Source organism: Mangifera indica, chromosome 5 (assembly GCF_011075055.1).
Source record: "Mangifera indica cultivar Alphonso chromosome 5, CATAS_Mindica_2.1, whole genome shotgun sequence".
NCBI lineage: Eukaryota > Viridiplantae > Streptophyta > Magnoliopsida > Sapindales > Anacardiaceae > Mangifera > Mangifera indica.
Genome location: NC_058141.1, coordinates 1,686,331 through 1,704,702, shown reverse-complemented (window position 1 = coordinate 1,704,702; position 18,372 = coordinate 1,686,331). Strand labels below are relative to the sequence as shown.

Sequence of the window (18,372 nt, the reverse complement as noted above, 5' to 3'; positions counted from 1 at the left end):
TTGAATTCTATACATTGAAATACCCTAAAATGTCAATAATCGAAAATTCATTCAGAAATCTAAAAATACGAGTCGATATATCTTAAAATTGTGAAAATCGAAAAAACAGAATTGAAATTCGAATTCTATAGATTGAAATACTCTAGAATATCAACAATCAAAAAATCATTTGAAAATATGAAAATACATTTTGATATATCCTGAAACGACGAAAATTAAAAGAATGATACTGAAATTCAAATTTTATACGTTGAAATACCCTAGAATGTGAAAAATCGAAAATTCGTTCAGAAATCTGAAAATACGAGTTGATCTATCCTAAAAAGGTGAAAATCGAAAAAATAAAACTCAATTTCAAATTCTATACGATGAAATACCCTAGAATATGAACAATCAAAAATCGTTCGAAAATCTGAAAATACCAATCGATATATCCCGAAACTGTAAAAATAAAAAAAAGAGAATTAAAATTCAAATTATATACGTTGAAATACCCTAGAATGTCAACAATCGAAAATTTGTTCAGAAATCTACAAATACGGTCGATCTATCCTAAAAAGGTGAAAATAAAAAAAACGGAACTCAAATTCAAATTCTATATAGTGAAATACCCTTAAATGTCAACAATAAAAAATCTAAAAATACAAATCGATATATCCTAAAATGACAAAAATAGAAAAAACGGAACTCAAATTCGAATGTTATATGTTGAAATATACTAGAATGTTAATAATTGAAAAATTGTTAGAAAATCTGAAAAATACGAGTCGATTTATCCTAAAAAGGCGAAAATCGAAAAAACGGAACTGAAATTCGAATTCTATAAGTTAAAATACGTTAGAATATCACCAATTGAAAAATCGTTCAAAAATTTGTAAAATTCAAATCGATATATCATAAAACGACGAAATTCGAAAAAACGAAACTGAAATTTAAAAATACGAATCGATATATCTTATAAACAAAAAAACTGAAATATCGAGCTGAAATTACGTTATTTCATTGTAAAATGTGCCAAAAAATCACAAAAATCAAAAAACCGAATGTCAAATTCGAAAACTACATATCGAAAAACCCTAAAATAGAAAAAACGAAACTAAAATTCAAAAACTACAAGTCGAGAAAGCCTAGATATAAAAAATATCAATTTACCCCCTCAGGAAATTTCTACTACATCAGGTCCAATATTTATCCCTTACCCCCTCAACAATTTTCTAATCTTTTAGCGCCCCTACAGTTTCAAAAAATAAATTTTCCCCCAACCCACGGTATTCACGACATTAGCCCACTGTCTCATGCCAAATTTCACAAACACCCACCGTGCACTAATTTCTCTCCCCTAGCTCCCTAATGTTTTGAAAATGCTACTTTACCCCCTAATCCATGGTCAATCTCTCCTGACTATAGGATCCACTATTCCCACGGCAGGAGCGCTAGCTGTTCTAACCCTTTTTCCAGCGCAAAAATCGTCTTTTCTGCCTCCAATTTCACCACAAATCAAATGTACATATCCTATAACACAAAACCCTACAAGAAATTTAACCAAAACAACCAATAATCAAAACATATTATGCATTATTCAAAATCAAAACCCTAGAATTTCAAACCGCAAAATCTCCCTCAAATCTCAATAATCTTAACAATAAATTCATTCAAACAACATTAGGGAAGATGTATTAACCTTCTTTGCTATTTTTGATCGTCGAAAAATATGAAAATCGATGGAAATCGCTTCATCTGTGAAACGATTGTGGGATGACCATGGGACCAATGAAAATTTTTGACTTTGCATAGTGAAACCGTGGGAAAATTATGCGGAAAATAAGTAAAATCCTTGGTTTATATATATGGATAATTTGGTTATTTCATAAAATAAGGGTATTTTTGTTAAACCTGATTGTTTTGAACAATTTCACTTAGACCCCTTAATTTTGGTCATTTAATATAATTTCCCTAAATAAGTGCATTATTTTCGTATAATTCAAGTTCTTATTATTTACGTATTAAATGTATTTAAAAAAAAATTAAAATCTAAAATATATTAAATGTGTGTTTTATGTTCTCTCTAGCGTAAATGTAAATTATATACTGTATTTTAAGTCTATTATTTTGCGAATTTTTGACTAAATTTAAACTGTAAAATTATTTATTCTATTTTAAATTATTACAAAAATATCATTCCTATTTTAAAAAAAAAAAAACTAATAACATTTTTTTCTTAATTCCTAGTCGTAATTTTGTGTTTTCATCTCTTATGAGTTGTATAAAGATTTACTCTTATCTGAAGTTTAAAATTCAAACTGATTAATTTGTTTATTTTTTTCAATTAATTGATATGTTACTTATTGTATAAAAATTTTTGATTATGTATTATATTATATTAGGTTTAATAGTTAATTAAATACTTTATATTTGAATTGTTATATTAATTTTTAATAGAAGATTTGTGAAAAATACTAAAGTTATTATGATGTTGTCGTATTTTTATAAACGTATTATTGACGATACGTCATATTAAATCCGTATATCTATGTTACATACTTTTCCCATGTGTAAATTTGAGGAGTGTTTTTTTACAAATAGATTTTTCATTGTTCATCATACTCGTATAATTCGTATATCCTTTTTTTTTCATTCCTGCATTTACTAACTAGGCAACATGGTGGATTCTATCTGATTTGGTTTAATTTAAATTTGAGTCGGTTTGAATAAAGAGATCTTGAATAAAGTTTCATTCATTCCCTTTCTTTCTTCAATGACCATTCTCTAACCAACCTCTCACCTACTGACACTCCTTCTTGCATCTTGAATGATGACACAACCATGAAGCGACGGATCTGTCATATCCATGAAGACACAACTTTCCACCTTTGTCAGATTCATCGCACAATGAATTTCGGCCAACATAGATGTCTCCTGAGCATCTTCTATATGTTCGTGGCATAATCAAAGGCCAAGATTTGTCGTCTAACGAATCTGATGAAGCACAACGATCCATCACATTTGTGGTTGCTTCATGGTTATGTCTTGGTGCGGGATGTAAGAGGGAGCGCTAACAAGTGGGAGGTTGGCTAGATAACAGTTGTTGGAGAATAAAGGGGAAAAAAATGAAACCCCAGGGGGAAATGGTTACTTTTCAAACTTTGGGTGAAACAAAATTATTAGATTTTTAAATTGAGGGGGGGAGGGAATGTGATAAAATTTAGTTTTTTAAATATTTTTTATTAAATGATAATTTTACCCTTGGCTCTTACTAAAAATTTTTACAGAAAGGTGGATGTTTTGAGTTTTTGAAATTTTATGAGTGAAAGTTTGGAAATACTCTATACCTAGGGGGGAATAAGTCTTTTAGCCTAAATTCAATATGAGATCGAGCTAGCTGTAGAGTTAAATCAGTTTAGTTTGAAACCACTTATACTAAAGCTTATTACTAAAACGCCCTTTGCCCAATGACAAACATTGGATAAAATAATTAGAGTTAGATTCGATCTAAGTTAAATCAAAATAAGACCTAGAGTGAGATTTGTTCGAAATCGATGAATTGAGACCTATACTCAGTTTGAAAATAATTTAACCTCAAATACAATTTAAGATGACTCAAACTCTACTTGGGTATAAAAACAAGTCAAATCCATTTTTCTATTTTCTCATAGTGAATTTCGTCATCAAATTCTTATAGTAAATTCCGTTAAGTGAAATGACATAAAAATCATATAATTTCACTTAACGGAATTCTGTTAAAATATTGTTTTATTCATTTTTAGATAAAACGAATTCAAATCATGAATCTGAGTAATAAATCTGAATAACAAATTTAAATAATAAATTTGAATTAAATCATTTTTATTTGAATCAAACTTAAACTTTTAACTTTTGGTTGATGAACTCCAGCCAAAAGGAGTTCACAAAGTATCTACCCCTCTCATTAGATGAAGAAGATGTCGATCTACTTGCACGGAAGTCAACAAAGTTTTTCACAAAGAATAATTAAAATAGAGGATGAAACTCTCAAAAATTCAAAGTGAGTGATAATATGCTGTGACTGTGAATGCGAGACTACAATATAAAACCAAATATTATAAATATTTTGTATTAAACAATAATAAGGATGATATCAGAGAATTCAATATCAAATCGAATGAAGTAATTTTTTTTATTGTTCTTTGTCATTTAAAACATATAAATGGTTAAATAATAAAATTATATGTATAATTTTATATACAAATAATGATATATTATCGTGTGATTGAATATTAATTCATCTTTTATTTTAAACCATTTTATTATATGTGCACATATCATTATTTATACACATAATATTACTCAAATTCAAAATGTCAGAGTAGTCTTCTTAGTTGTATATGTTGAAGTGTCGTACAATAAATTATAAGTGCGATTCTAATAGGATAATAACACTAATCTACTTTGTTTTATATCTTATGTGAAGTTCAACATGTATCATTAGTGTATGGGTGGATGTGAATCGAAATAAGTCTGAATATTCCTTGATTCGAGTTTGACTCAAATAAATAATGAAACAACTCAAGTTCAACTTGAGTTCATTGAGCTTAATTTGGGTAATTCGAGTTTGACTTGATCTCTAAGTTTAAAATTTGAAACTCAACTCATGTTTATAATTGGAATTTGTAACTTATTAACAAAACGATATCGTTTTTCTTTAAAATAACCGAAATAATATCGTTTTAATATTTGCTTAACACGACTCGAATTGGGTTGGGAACCAAACTCAAACCATCCAAAATCCAACTCAAATAAAATCAAGTGATCTACTCAACTTGCAAATCAAACCAAATTAAACCCTTTTTAACATGAGTTTAACTTAGTTTCAAAAATGGGCCAACTGTCCCAGCTCTTAGCTCAAGTTCAATTCAAATTTGATCTAAACGAATTCAAACCAAACCAATTTTGTTTGGGTCCAGCCATAATTAGTGTAGTTTGATACTCTGTTTTTGACAAATTATGTTTGCTATTTTGTTGGCCAAAAATAAGGTCCTCTGATTTAGATCTTTATTGGTGCGTAATTAAACTGAAATAAATTCAGTAGTTCAAAGACACTAATTCAAGTATGCAGCGCATGCAAAGCTGAATCGTCAGATTTTGGAATCGAATCAACTCATCCTCATGAAAATGGAAAAAAGCCAGCATTCACAAGAAAAGCTACAAAAATGAACTCTCATGAATATGAAAATTGCCACTGAACATATAGAAAGTAGTGTTCTCAATCTGTAATATCAAAACAAAGCTTGGCCTCATTTCAAGGACCATTAATCTCAAATTTGTATTCTTGAATCTGTATAAGCCAAAAAGGACATACCAAAGTAACAAAAACCGACAAGCCTAAGAACACCACCAAAAGTAACCAGTGCAGAATATATACGAAAGCAAGGGTTGCAACCATCAAGGTAAAAGAAAAGAAAAGGCGTAACCAGGAGTATTTCTTCACACAGTATGTGACTAGCAGAGCGAAAAGGAATACCAACAAGGAGAATAGCATGATGGCCAAGACATGTAGCCTCAATGGAAGGTGGGAGGCAGGGAACATGGATGCTATGACTAAGGCATTTAAAGAGATGCAACTGGTTAAAGTTGGATCCTGTAGAGCCCCTGGAGATTTTATGGTAGACCCAGAATAGTCATGCAGGAAGAGATGGAGTATGAGAAGTGAGATGGTCACAGCCCATACTGAGCCTGAGCTTATGGACCTCGTGAGTATTTGGTAGATAGAAGACAAACCATAAAGATCAACCATAAAGAAGGAGATATTGAGAATATTATGGAACAACAATTTAAGAGAAAGCATTTCTTCAGTTAAAATGAGAACCAAGAAACCTGATGGAAGAAGACTCACATCTAAAAGCAAAAGGGAATTTTCATCAAGAATTGATTTACGCATGTAGATCCAAGCCAACAAAATGAGAACAACAATGCATAGATATTGTGAAATGGAAACTGAGTCTTGCATCAACTTTATCGTGTCCCATTTAACTTCATTGGCATTCATAACCATCTATTCAAGAAATGAATCTCCATGTGGTTGTCATCAAATCCAGGTTGCATTCCTCCATATGCCACTTTTCTCCATCTGGGTGGAGTTGGAGGAGAGCTATGTCTATCCATTGCAATTCCATCCGTCTACTCCACCAAATATGGGATCTAGAGGAAACGAATAAATGCCAGATGAATGTTTTACTGTTGCAACATCCCCTGCAAAATAAAATAAACCTGTCAACACATGGCAAAAAATAGGTCCATGATCACTAATCACAGTAATAACATAATGAGAAAAAGTATTAGACAAACACACAACCTGTAACATTCCTCTCTTCTAAAATTTCTTCAATTAGTTACAATGGCAATTTTAATCATCCAAGTGCATTGGCAACTAAAACAACTAAGAACATTAACAACTTAATGAGAAAACTCATTCAATTTCTGTTTATATCATAAGATCTGCTTAATAACTTTGACAATTATCCTCAAACGCACAAAAAGGCAGTCAAAATTGACAAACATGAGAACCAGGAATGATGAATATCTCACTTCAGCAACAAAAACAACTTATAGCTGTCAAACTTTAACAACAAAGCCCCATTAAAACTTTGCCACTGAAAACACATTTACAATCATTGCCAGCATGGAAAATTCGAATCATACTGATGCAGTCAGCCACATCCTCTTGCCCAATAAACCTCTGAAGTTGCAGCCTGAGCACACCTCAAATGCCATAGGTTGGAAGGTAGACGTCTGTACTTGCAACTGCTATAACCATAATTAATAACTTAACACAATTAGAGATAAAACATGATATAACAGATATGTTTTAGAGAATAAAAAAACACAACCCTACAAACTGTGAAGGAAAAACGATCACCTTCTTGCCCATGATAGGTTATATAAAGCTGGCTTGAGTGCTCTCTTATCCCATTTCTTCAAATTCCTTGCTTGCTGAGTTGATTTTATAACTAAAAGTCGAGAATTAACGGAGACAATTATGTTCATTGTAGAAATATCAATGGACAGTTGAGACGGATAGGGACAAGGACAAGGATAATGACCAAATCCCCAGGGAAATTGGAGATAATTTAAGAAGATCTTTGAGCTGCAACCTCCATAGTCTAGGAAACAGCGACATCCTACTAATCTTTCTTCATCAGTACTAGAAATCTCTTTTTATGTTCTTGCAATCAGACACTTCCAAGGAGAATAAGAAGTGCTTCAGTTTATCGCACTCCTCAACTTCTATTAATGTACGTTAATATATTCAATTGAAAGATGACCATGGCATGTGTTCTCTAAGAATATTAATTTATAGAGAAACAAAGACATCAACAGTGGAAAAGCACTACAAGGGCACAGTCTAATCTGTGGATGCAATTGAGATGGCAAATGGTATAGACCATGTCACATATTTTAACTTCCTGTTTATTGTCAACATCCAACAACAAACATGAAGTTTTGAGACCATTAATCTAAATGTCGGCTTCCATTTTCACCAACTTTAATTTATAAACATCTTTAACCAACCCCAAACCCATAACATTAACCAATAATTATTTTTCAATGCATTTGCAGTTGCTCATATTGCAAGTGGTAACCCCGCATATTTATTTTTTACTGTCTCAACTGCTATAGGTTGGAAAGCTGAGTTTTCTACCATATTTTCACTACCTTTCCAAATGGCAATTCATTATCAATATCTCCAAAAGGAATTCTAAGCACCTTCAAATCAAGATTTTTCCGAATATGGTCTAATATTTTGATCATCGTCTTCTTTTGCTTCAACCTATTATGCACTTGAAATTATTTCATGATTTAGGCTAATGTTACATCAACCAAAACAAACATATCAAACAACGATTCCTATAAAAACGATCATATAAGTTTTTTCCCGAGAGTTGTTTTCTAATACCACCCGTCCTTACACCCCAATCATGTTGACAGTAACTTCTCATTGATATACCACTAATCAACTTCTCTAATCACTCTGAATTTCCCTACTACACCCATGCCATAAGCTTTGACTCAAAAGGTTCAATGGACATAGACAGTTTTCTTTCTGGCTGACATATAATTTTTATCTTCAGAGTTCAAATAACAGAGCAGAGCCAACTCACAAACACCAACAACACTAAAGGGAGAAATTAAAGCAACGAACAATAAACAAGACAACAGATCTAGATGAGACATAAAGCTTCCAAGTTCCGACAATGATTTATTTTGAAGCACACTTCTTTTTAATTAAAAAAAGAAGCAGATAAAATGCTAAAATATATTTTTTTTCTTCTGTGCAAAGAAATCTGTTGAAAGATTAGAACTTTGGTACCAAGACAAAAGACTCAACGAGGGCCTTGAAGAAACTTAACCTCTGTAAAGACCCACAAGTGTTGACCTCAGAGCTCCTTACTTTGATGGATCTTCTGCAACACAGTAGAATAATACTGCAAGCTGGAAGAATGAGTAAGTTGGGCATTACCAGGCTAAGCATCTATGACCAAGAAATAAAGTGAGAAAACTTCAGGCGGCAGAGAACAAGAATCTAGCAGAAAAGCAAGCAGTGTTAATAGCCGGCCCTAATTCGAACCCACTCCATGCTTTCAGCCCAAAGATCTATTTACCAAGCATAGGGGAGTCCATCCGAACTAGTTTATTTTGAATTTATAATTCACTTTGAATAAATAAGCCTTAAATTAAAGTTTTACCTCAATTTATATGTCGGCTCATTTGATGACATGTTCATTTTGTGATGACATTGTTTACCTGCAAACAATTTTTAAGTGATATTATATATTAATTTAAATAAGATCAAAATCAAGCTAAATATTATGAATTTAATCTAAGTTTAAACTAGCCCCGACTCATGATCAATTTGATTCACCCCATCGGAAATTTATTGCTATAATGACCTTTATCCAATTTGGTTATAAATATTGTCGAGGAATAGGTGATAAAATGATTAGAGTGAGATTCGTTATGAACTAAATCTGAATAAAACTAAATTAAAATCTATTTAAGATAGATGAATTAAAATTTTAATTTGATTTAAAAATAATTTAATTTGAATTAATTCAAATTCAAATCCTTAAATTAATTCAAATTTGTCTTATTTATTAAAACGACCCACTCCTTGATTTTGAACTTGTCTAATTTTATTGGGGTTTGATATAATCAAAGCCAAAAAATGACTCATATTTTGTCGGCACCAATGTTAGTGTTGGTATCCTTACCCCCGATAGGCTCGGTAAGCTCACTACTGCCCAGCCAATATCATGCAGTAAGCCTGGTATCCTTACCGCTGAGCAATTCATGTTGTTTAATGGGCTCAAAAATCGATGGGTCTGTAACCTTACCCAACAATACCACAACCTAAAATCTTTTATTATTTTTTTTCAGCAAATTATTTTAGAATGGATGAAAGAAAGAAGCGGAAAAATTACTATTAGGTTAATTCAATCCATTGAAATTGAGAAATAATAAAATTAATTCGAATAATTTAATGTTTATATGTAATTGATTGATTTGTTCATCATAATTATATTAAAATAAAAATAATATTTATGATATAAAAAATATAGAATTTAAATTTTCTAAAAATGATCTATTCTAAATATGTCATATAAAATTTTTTGATGTATTATTTAATATTTTCATAAATAGTAAAATTACAATTAAAAGTAATAATCAATAAGGTGAATTAAAATAGACTGTATTTTTCTATTTTAAAAGACATCATGTAAGCATAAGGTTTGACTATAACATAAAACCAATTTGCATGTATCAATCTCTTTTACTTTTATTTTAGTATTATTATCCATATAAATCCATCATGTTTTCTTCGGTATTTGATGAAATTCTATAAAAACTTCTCTATCACAAACTACATAGTCTATGACTCATGAGTTTATAGAGCACATATGATTAGATTTAGTTAATAAAATGGTATTAAAAATATAAATCTCACAATTTGAGACAAGATAAGACAATACATTTTTTAGCTTTGTGCATTCACAGGGTAACAAGTCAAATTGGTCTTGTTTCTTTTTCTAATGCACTTGCCTCTTTTGTGCTTGAATCGTTTATTCTTATTCACAAGTTTTTAGATGATCTCTTTCCCTTTTCTGGATTTTTACCATTTTCGCTTGTAACCAAAAAATTTCTTGGAGTTAGACTCAACAACATATGTGTGAGCACTTGGTCTAGTAGCTTCTAGGTGCTCAGCTTCCAGCTCAAGGCGACGAGCAATGTCATCAAAAGTCTTGATGTTATCATTGTGACTCATACTAATTTTCATGTGCTCCTAACTATCAAGCAAAGATCATATAATAGCTTGAACTTGTTGTTCATCAATCAAGTCATGCCTAACCTTCTTCAGCTTAGTTATAATGTTGGACATTTAAGGGAAATGTTATTTCATCAGTTTATTGGGAACCTTTTTGTACATATCGAACTTGATGGTCAACTGCCTAAGTTTGGAGACAATAGTTCCTCAAAACTTCTCCATTAATGCCACCCACATGATATTTGCAATTTTAAATTACTCATACTAATAAGCAATGTCATCATTTATTGAGCTGATAAGGATTCTTTTAGCAGTTGAATCTTTCTTTTTTTCAAAAATTATAAGCGTCCATGCCATGCTTATGTTGGGTATTGTTAGGGTTCTACTTTTTAGCCAATTAGGGTTTTTCCATAACCTGATTAACAGCCTCCAAGGCTTCCTATTCATCTAAGATATAATGTATTCTCATTCTCCATATCTTATAATTGTCCTTATTTAGTCTTTCTCCTTTATTCAAATCGGTAATAATATTTTCCAAAGTCATTATCTATATAACTACAAAAATACACCAACACAAACATTAACAATAAGATATATGTACATTTTATTATTACAATGATGCGTTAAAATTAAAAATATTTCATTTAAGACACAAAGTTGAAAGTTCACAATGTTCTCAATAATCGTTTATAACACAAATATTCAATATTTTAAAATTAATCCAATTGTGTCAATATATATTCTAAACGAGAATTATTAAATTCTACCAATCTCATAATTCTCATCAATAATAAAAAATAATTATTGAATCAACACATGGTTCAATATATTCATAATTCAAAAGAAGTTCTTACAATAACATCACTAAAAATTGAAAAAATATATATGTATGAAATTCAAAATATTTCAATGACTAGTTTCAATGATTAAGACCATTCTTACAATAATATTACTAAAAATTGACTAGAACTAGCATATGAACTATCATTGAATTTTTAAATTCATATGGACCCATTATCCAAGCTACCACACGCTAGAAAAATGCATCACACACCGCCACGGTCCAGAGAAAGGTCCTTAGGGGCCTTCATGCTCTGGTGCTGAACTTTTTTCTATGATAGTCAAACATTGACCATTGATAGTCATCCATCCCATGGGTGGAGACCCGGGTCGAGTTGCCTTGTTGATCAAGTAGGTTGACCCATTAACTAATAGGTTTTGACCAACCCGTTAACCAACGAATCGGGTAATTGGATTTTCTTAACCCGATTGCAACTCGTGTCACAGTAAGAACCCTAGAATTTTGTCGACGAAATTGGCCGTCTTCCAGCCAACTATTGACGATGATTTGATAGTGCTTTTGAAGTCCTTGATTTGAAGTTTCAGATTGATGTAGTTTTTGGTGCAATCGTTGTCGGAATTTGGTGAATTTAAAGCATGAATGTCACAGTTTTTGGGTAAAAAAATAGCCACTAAAAATCGATGATTTGATGCATTTTCAATGTAATCTTTATCACTAAGTAAGCTTATAACATCCAGAAGTCATCCTAACATAATTCTAGGCAACAGTTATGCACAATTACATCAAATTCATTAACAAATTGATAACGGGCCCAAAAGAATTTAAAAAATAATTGGTCATTGTTCATACCAATTTAATTTTCTAGAAACATGCTTGTATCACCACCATCACAATCAACTATATGACATGACTTTGATACCAATGAAAACGGAAATTAAATAAGTCCAAGATTATAAAAATTTGTACCCGGATTTAATATGTACGTTCTTAGATAATGTTTGATAATCTAGCCGTTGAAATTATTAATCCACAACACAATTTGCCCTTGTTGATCTTTCTGTATTCTATGATTTTTGTTTTTTGGTTATTTTCAAAGAAGAAGAAAAAGTAGAGAACATTCTTTTAGCCTCTCACATAAGTTAAGTAACTTTTATTTTTAATATTAAACAACAATTGGGAATTCAAACTTTGAAATCCCAACTGTTGTTAACTTCTATAACTATTAAGAACAGAAAGGTAATTTTCTCTGTTAAGATTAATTAGATATTTCAACCTTAATGGATCGAATCAACCTATTATAGGTTGACCAAATCCTATATATATATATATATATATTGTGTTATAATGTAATTGAATAATTTTAAATTATAGTTAAAATAATATTCAATTATATAATAACATATTATTTATCTATACAATCTTAAACTAAAAAATATATACACATAACATTTATAAAAAGGGCTCACAATTAAATATTAATATTTAAGATCAATATATGAAAATTAAGTGAGTTGTGAGGAAAAATTGACAAGGATAATATTTAAAACCTAATTAGATATTTCAATCTTAATGGATCGAATCAACCTATTATAGGTTGACCAAATCCAATATATATATATATATATATATATATATATATATATATATATATATATATATATATATTGTGTTATAATGTAATTGAATAATTTTGAATTATAGTTAAAATAATATTCAATTATATAATAACATATTATTTATCTATACAATCTTAAACTAAAAAATATATACACATAACATTTATAAAAAGGGCTCACAATTAAATATTAATATTTAAGATCAATATATGAAAATTAAGTGAGTTGTGAGGAAAAATTGACAAGGATAATATTTAAAACCTAAAACCATAAAAGTATACATGCCTTAAAATAATAAAAAATAAAACAAGTCCACCTATCTCAATGTTTTTAGACTCAAATTTGGTGTTACTTGGTTAAAATTTTAAAATTAATTTAAATTATATGATGTCATCATAATGTTAATAAAATACTTAGATCAATTTAACCCTACAATTGAGTTATAATTTGACATTATTCCCTTAATTTTAATTAATAGATAAACAATGTTATTTTAACAATTATTTGAAGCCACAAACTAAACTCAAAGAAAATAGAGTTATTCACTCGACTATCAAGTCAGATCAAAGTAAACTCTCTCTAATTCAAATTCAATCTAATTACAGATCAAGCTAACCCTTTCAATTTGAACTCACCTTGAGTTTACCCTAACGAAATCAAACCAAGCCACTTTTGAAACTGAGGTAACTTAGCTAAGACCCAACCCTGATTAGTGTCCTTTGATACTCTCTTTTTGATAATTTATATTTGCTATTTTGTTAGCAAAGAATCGGGTTCAACTATCTGGATCTTTAACAGTAAGTTCTTGAATTGAACTAATTTCAGTAGTCATCTTCAAGAACACGAAAAAAGCCAGCGTTCACTAGAAAAGCCAGCATAAAATTGTACAAAAATAACTCTCACGAATGAAAAATTACCATTGAACATATTCTTGAATTTGTAACATACAAAGTGTTCTCAATCTGTAACATCAAAACAAAGCTTAGTCTCATACCAAGGACCATTAATCTCAAATTTGTATTCTTGAATCTGTATAAGCCAATAAAGACATACCACAGTAACAAGCATAAGAACAACACGAAAAGAGAAGAAAAAATGAGAGCAACCATTGAGGTAAAAGAGAAGAAAAGGTGTAGCCGGAAGGAATATTTCTTTACACAATACGTGACTAGCGGAGTGAAAAGGAATACTAACAAGGAGAATAGCATGATGGCAAAGACTTGTAGCCTCGATGGAAGATGGGATGCAATGAACACGAATGCTATGACAGAGGCATTTAAAGAGATGCAACTGGTTAAAGTTGGATTCTGTAAAGCCCCCGGAGCTTTTATAGCAGACCTAAAATAGACATGCAGGAAGAGATGGGGCATGAGAAGTGAGATGGTCACAGTCCAGATTGAGTCTGAGCTTATGGACCTCATGTGTATTTGGTAGATCAGAGCCAAAGACTGGCCATAAAGAAAGAGATATTGAGAATATAATGGAATAGCAATTTAAGAGAAAGCATTTCTTCAGTTAAAATGAGAATATAGAATCCTGATACAAGGAGACTTACATCTAAAAGCAAAAGGGAATTTTCATCAAGAGTTGACTTAAGTGTGTAGATCCAAACCAAGAGAATGAGAACAATGCATAGATAATGTGAGATCAAAACTGAGTCTTGCATCACCCTTGTCATCCCGTTTATCTACATTGCCATTCATAACCATGTGTTCAAGCAACGACTCGTCCATGTGATTGTCATCAAATCAAGGTTGCATTCCTCCGTATGCCACTTTTCTCCATCTGGGTGGAGTTGAAGGAGAGCCATATCTATCCATTGCAATTCCACCACTTTATTCCATCAAATATCGGATCTAGAAGAAAGAAATAAATGCTGGATGAATGTTTTACCACCGCAACATCCACTGCAAAATGAAACAAACCTGTCAACACACGGCAAAAATTAGGTCCATAATCATTAATCACAGTAATAACTCAATGAGAAAAAGCACACAACTTTAACATTCCTCTCTTATAAAATTTCTTCAATTAGTTATAATAGCAACTTAAATCATCCAAGTGCACCGGCAACTAAATAACTAAGAACATTAACAAGTTGATGAGAAAAATCGATAAAAACCATTTAATGTCTGTTTATATCATAAGATCTGCTTAATAGTTTTAATGACAATCCTCAAATGCATAAAAAGCATCCCCAAATACGAGAACCAGGAAAGATGAATATCTCACTTTAACAACCAAAAATAAACTTTTATGAAACCAGAATTTATAGTCAGCTTATAGCAGCTCAAAATATAACTACAAAACCCCACTAAAATTTTGCTCCTCAAAACACATTCACAATCATTAACACCTTGAACAATTAGAATCATACGGATGTAGTCACTCACATCCTCTTGCCCAATCAAATTCCAAACTTGCAGCCCCAGAATATCTCAGCTGCTATAGGTTGGAAAAACAGAGTTTTCTACTTGCAACTGCTATAACCATGATTATTAACTTAACATAATTAGAGAAAAAACATGGCATAACACATATGTTTCAGAGAATAAAGATACACAGCTCTACAAACTGTGAAGGTAAAACGATCACCTTTTTGCCAAAGAGAGATTGTATACAGCTGGCTTGAGTGCTCTCTTATTTCATTTCTTTGGATTCCTTGCTTGCTGAGTTGACTTTATGACTAAAAGCCGACAATTAATGGAGATAATTATGTTCATCATAGAAATATCAACGGACAGTTGGGACAGGGAAAAGGATAATTACCAAATCCTCAGTGAAATTACAGATAATTTAAGAAGATCTTTGAACTGCGACCTCTATAGTCTAGGAAACAGCAACTGAAAGATGACAATGACATATGTTCTCTAATCTGTGGATGCAATTGAGATGGCAACACGTATAGCCATGTCATGCATTTTAACTTCCTGTTTATTGTCAACATCCAGCAACAAACATGAAGCTTTGAGACTGTCAATTTATATGTCCGCTTCCATTTTCACCAACTTTAATGTATAAACATCTTTAAACAAACTGAAACCCATAGCATTTACCAATAATTACTTTTCAGTGCATTTGCAATTGCTCATATTGCAAGTGGTAAACCTGCATATTTTTCACTATTTCAACCGTTATCTTCCCAAATGAAAATTCATTCTCAACATCCCCAAAGGACTTCTAATTGACTTGAAATCAAGATTTTTCCAACTATTATCTAATATTACAAGCATCATCTTCTCTTTCTTCAACCTGTGACGTAATTGAAATTTTTTTGTGATTTAGGCTAATGTTACTTCAACTACAACAAACATATTAAACAATAACGCTTATAAAACCTATCATATAAGTTTTTGCCTGAGGGTAGTTTCCCGATACCACCCATCCCGCAGGCGTCAGCCATGTTGACTACAACTTCTCATCAAGAAATCGCCAACCAGCTTTTATAATCAGTATGAATTTCCCTACCACACCCATGCCATAGATTCCAATCATGTTAACATTTGCATCATTATGCCGCCATAAGCTTTGAGTCAACATGTTCAACGGACATTGACAGCTCTCTTTCTGGCCTATATATAATTTATTTTTCACAGTTTAATTAACAGATCAAAGCCAAATCACAAACACCAACAACACTAAAAGGAGAAATTAAATCAAAGAACAATAAACAAACCAACAGATCTAGATGAGACAGACAGACTTCCAACAAAGATTTATTTTGAAGCACACTCCTTTTTTAAAAAGGAAGCAGATAAAATGTCCAAACTTATTAATTTTTTCTTCTGTGCAAAGAAATCTGTTGAAAGATTAGAACTTTGGTACCAAGACAAAAGACTGAACGAGAACTTGACCTCTGTATAGACCCAAAAGTGTTGATCTCAGGGCTTCTTGCTTTGATGGATCTTCTGCAACACAGAGTAGAATAATACTGCAAGCTGAAAGAGTGAGTAAGTTGGGAATTACTAGTTTAAGCATCCATGGCCAAGAATTACTGAGTGCGAAGATAACGTTAGGTAGTGGAGGACAGGAATCCAGCAGAAAAGCAAGGACGTGACTAGCCGGCCCTAATTCGAATCCACTTCATTAGACCTGGCCACGGTTCATGAACTGCTGGTTTCGGTTCGAAATCACCGATTCACGGTTCGAAAATATAAGGATCCTGAACCGAAACCGTAACAGGACGGTTCGTCCACGGTTCGGAACCAACGGTTTCGGTTCGAAACCGATATTGAACAGTCAATTCTAATATATGATCTTAATTTAATTTTTAAATTATTAATTACAATAATTAAAAATTAAAATAAAGGCTTGGACTTAATTACAATACATAAAATTAATTATATAAATAAATTATATGATTAATTATAAAAGATAATAAATAAATAATAAATAAAATTAATTATAGAAATAAATTCTATAATTAATTATGAATTGTATAAAAAAATTTAAAATTGAAATTGAAATTAATAAAAAATTAAGAAAGAATTTAATTAAATTTAAGAAAATTTGATTGAATTAAAAGATTGAGAGAGTATTAAGAGTTTAAAGAATGAGAATGAGAGTTTGAAGGATTGAGTGAGAGAGTAGAAAGATTAAAATTTGAGAGAATGGAATTTGGAGGTGTATATATAGGAAAAAACTTTTTTGAAAAAAATTAAAAATAAGGGGGTGAATCGAGATTCAGAGAAATTGCAGGGGACCAAGTCCCCTGCATTTTCTCTGAAAATTGCAGGGGATTGGTCCCTCCCCTGCAATTTTTCCTTCAAAAGGCAACGGTTCCTGCGCAGGGAACCGTTGCCTTTTTAAATAAAATTAAAAAAAAAATCAAAAAAATTTCAAATTTTTTTTGGTTCAGCACAGTAAACCGCCGGTTCATAAACCGGTGTGAACCGGCGGTTTCACGGTTCCAATTTATGTGAACCGGAACCGAACCGCAGAGCTACGGTTTCAGTTCCGGTTCAGTCCGGTTCCGGGTCTGCCAGTTCCGGTTCCGGGTTTATCCAGGCCGGTTTCGGTCCGGTTCACAGGCCAAACCGGCCCGTGGCCAGGTCTACACTTCATGCTTTCTACCCTAATCTTGTACTTATAAAATACGGGTTGCATCTAGGTTGGACTTAAACCAACCCTGATCGAGCTCGAGTTTAAGTTTGACTCAAATAAATCTGAAATAAGTCAATCTTATATTAGTTCGATGGAGCTTGAGTTCGAGATTGAGTTACTTGTCAAATTTTTCAATAAAAAATTTTGATACAAAACAATGTCGTTTTGATCAATATATATTAAAACGACGTCATTTTAATAATAAAAAATAAGCTAAATCAAATTCGAACCGAGTTTAAGCTTAGCTTTCATAAGCTCGACAAACTTGAGCTTGAATTCGAGTTCAGCTATATATAAATCGAACTCGAGCTCAAATCCAGCCTTAGTTACATCCTTCGAATTTACTATTTAGTTTGAATAAATGAATCTAAAATTAAATTTTAGTTCAAAAATTGGAATTTATATTAATTTATTTTTCTATTTGATGGCAAAATTTATTTTATGGTGGTATTATTTATTTTAAATATCAATTTAGATAAATTTGAAATTAAATTAGATATTGTAAATTTAATTCAAATTTAAATTAAATTTAGAATTAATTTAATTTACATTAA

General features: G+C 31.3%; 1 protein-coding gene and 1 pseudogene across 1 annotated transcript; both read right to left on the bottom strand.

Annotated features, from left to right (window-relative positions):
- Window positions 1–5,179: 5,179 nt before the first annotated feature.
- LOC123216310 (phosphatidylinositol N-acetylglucosaminyltransferase subunit C-like) lies at window positions 5,180–8,556 on the bottom strand. Its single transcript, XM_044636725.1, has 3 exons — window positions 6,893–8,556; window positions 6,676–6,777; window positions 5,180–6,225 (listed from the first exon to the last, which is right to left on the bottom strand). Exon 3 carries the CDS (start codon window positions 6,026–6,028, stop codon window positions 5,276–5,278), a length of 753 nt encoding a protein of 250 aa, XP_044492660.1. The 5' UTR covers window positions 6,029–6,225; window positions 6,676–6,777; window positions 6,893–8,556; the 3' UTR covers window positions 5,180–5,275.
- Window positions 8,557–13,612: 5,056 nt separating this feature from the next.
- Window positions 13,613–16,796, bottom strand: LOC123217256 (annotated as a pseudogene).
- Window positions 16,797–18,372: the final 1,576 nt, after the last annotated feature.

What these genes read in the sequence shown, in the direction of transcription:
- LOC123216310 (XM_044636725.1), bottom strand. Translation starts at nt 6,028, where the DNA reads ATGGTTATGAATGCCAATGAAGTTAAATGGGACACGATAAAGTTGATG.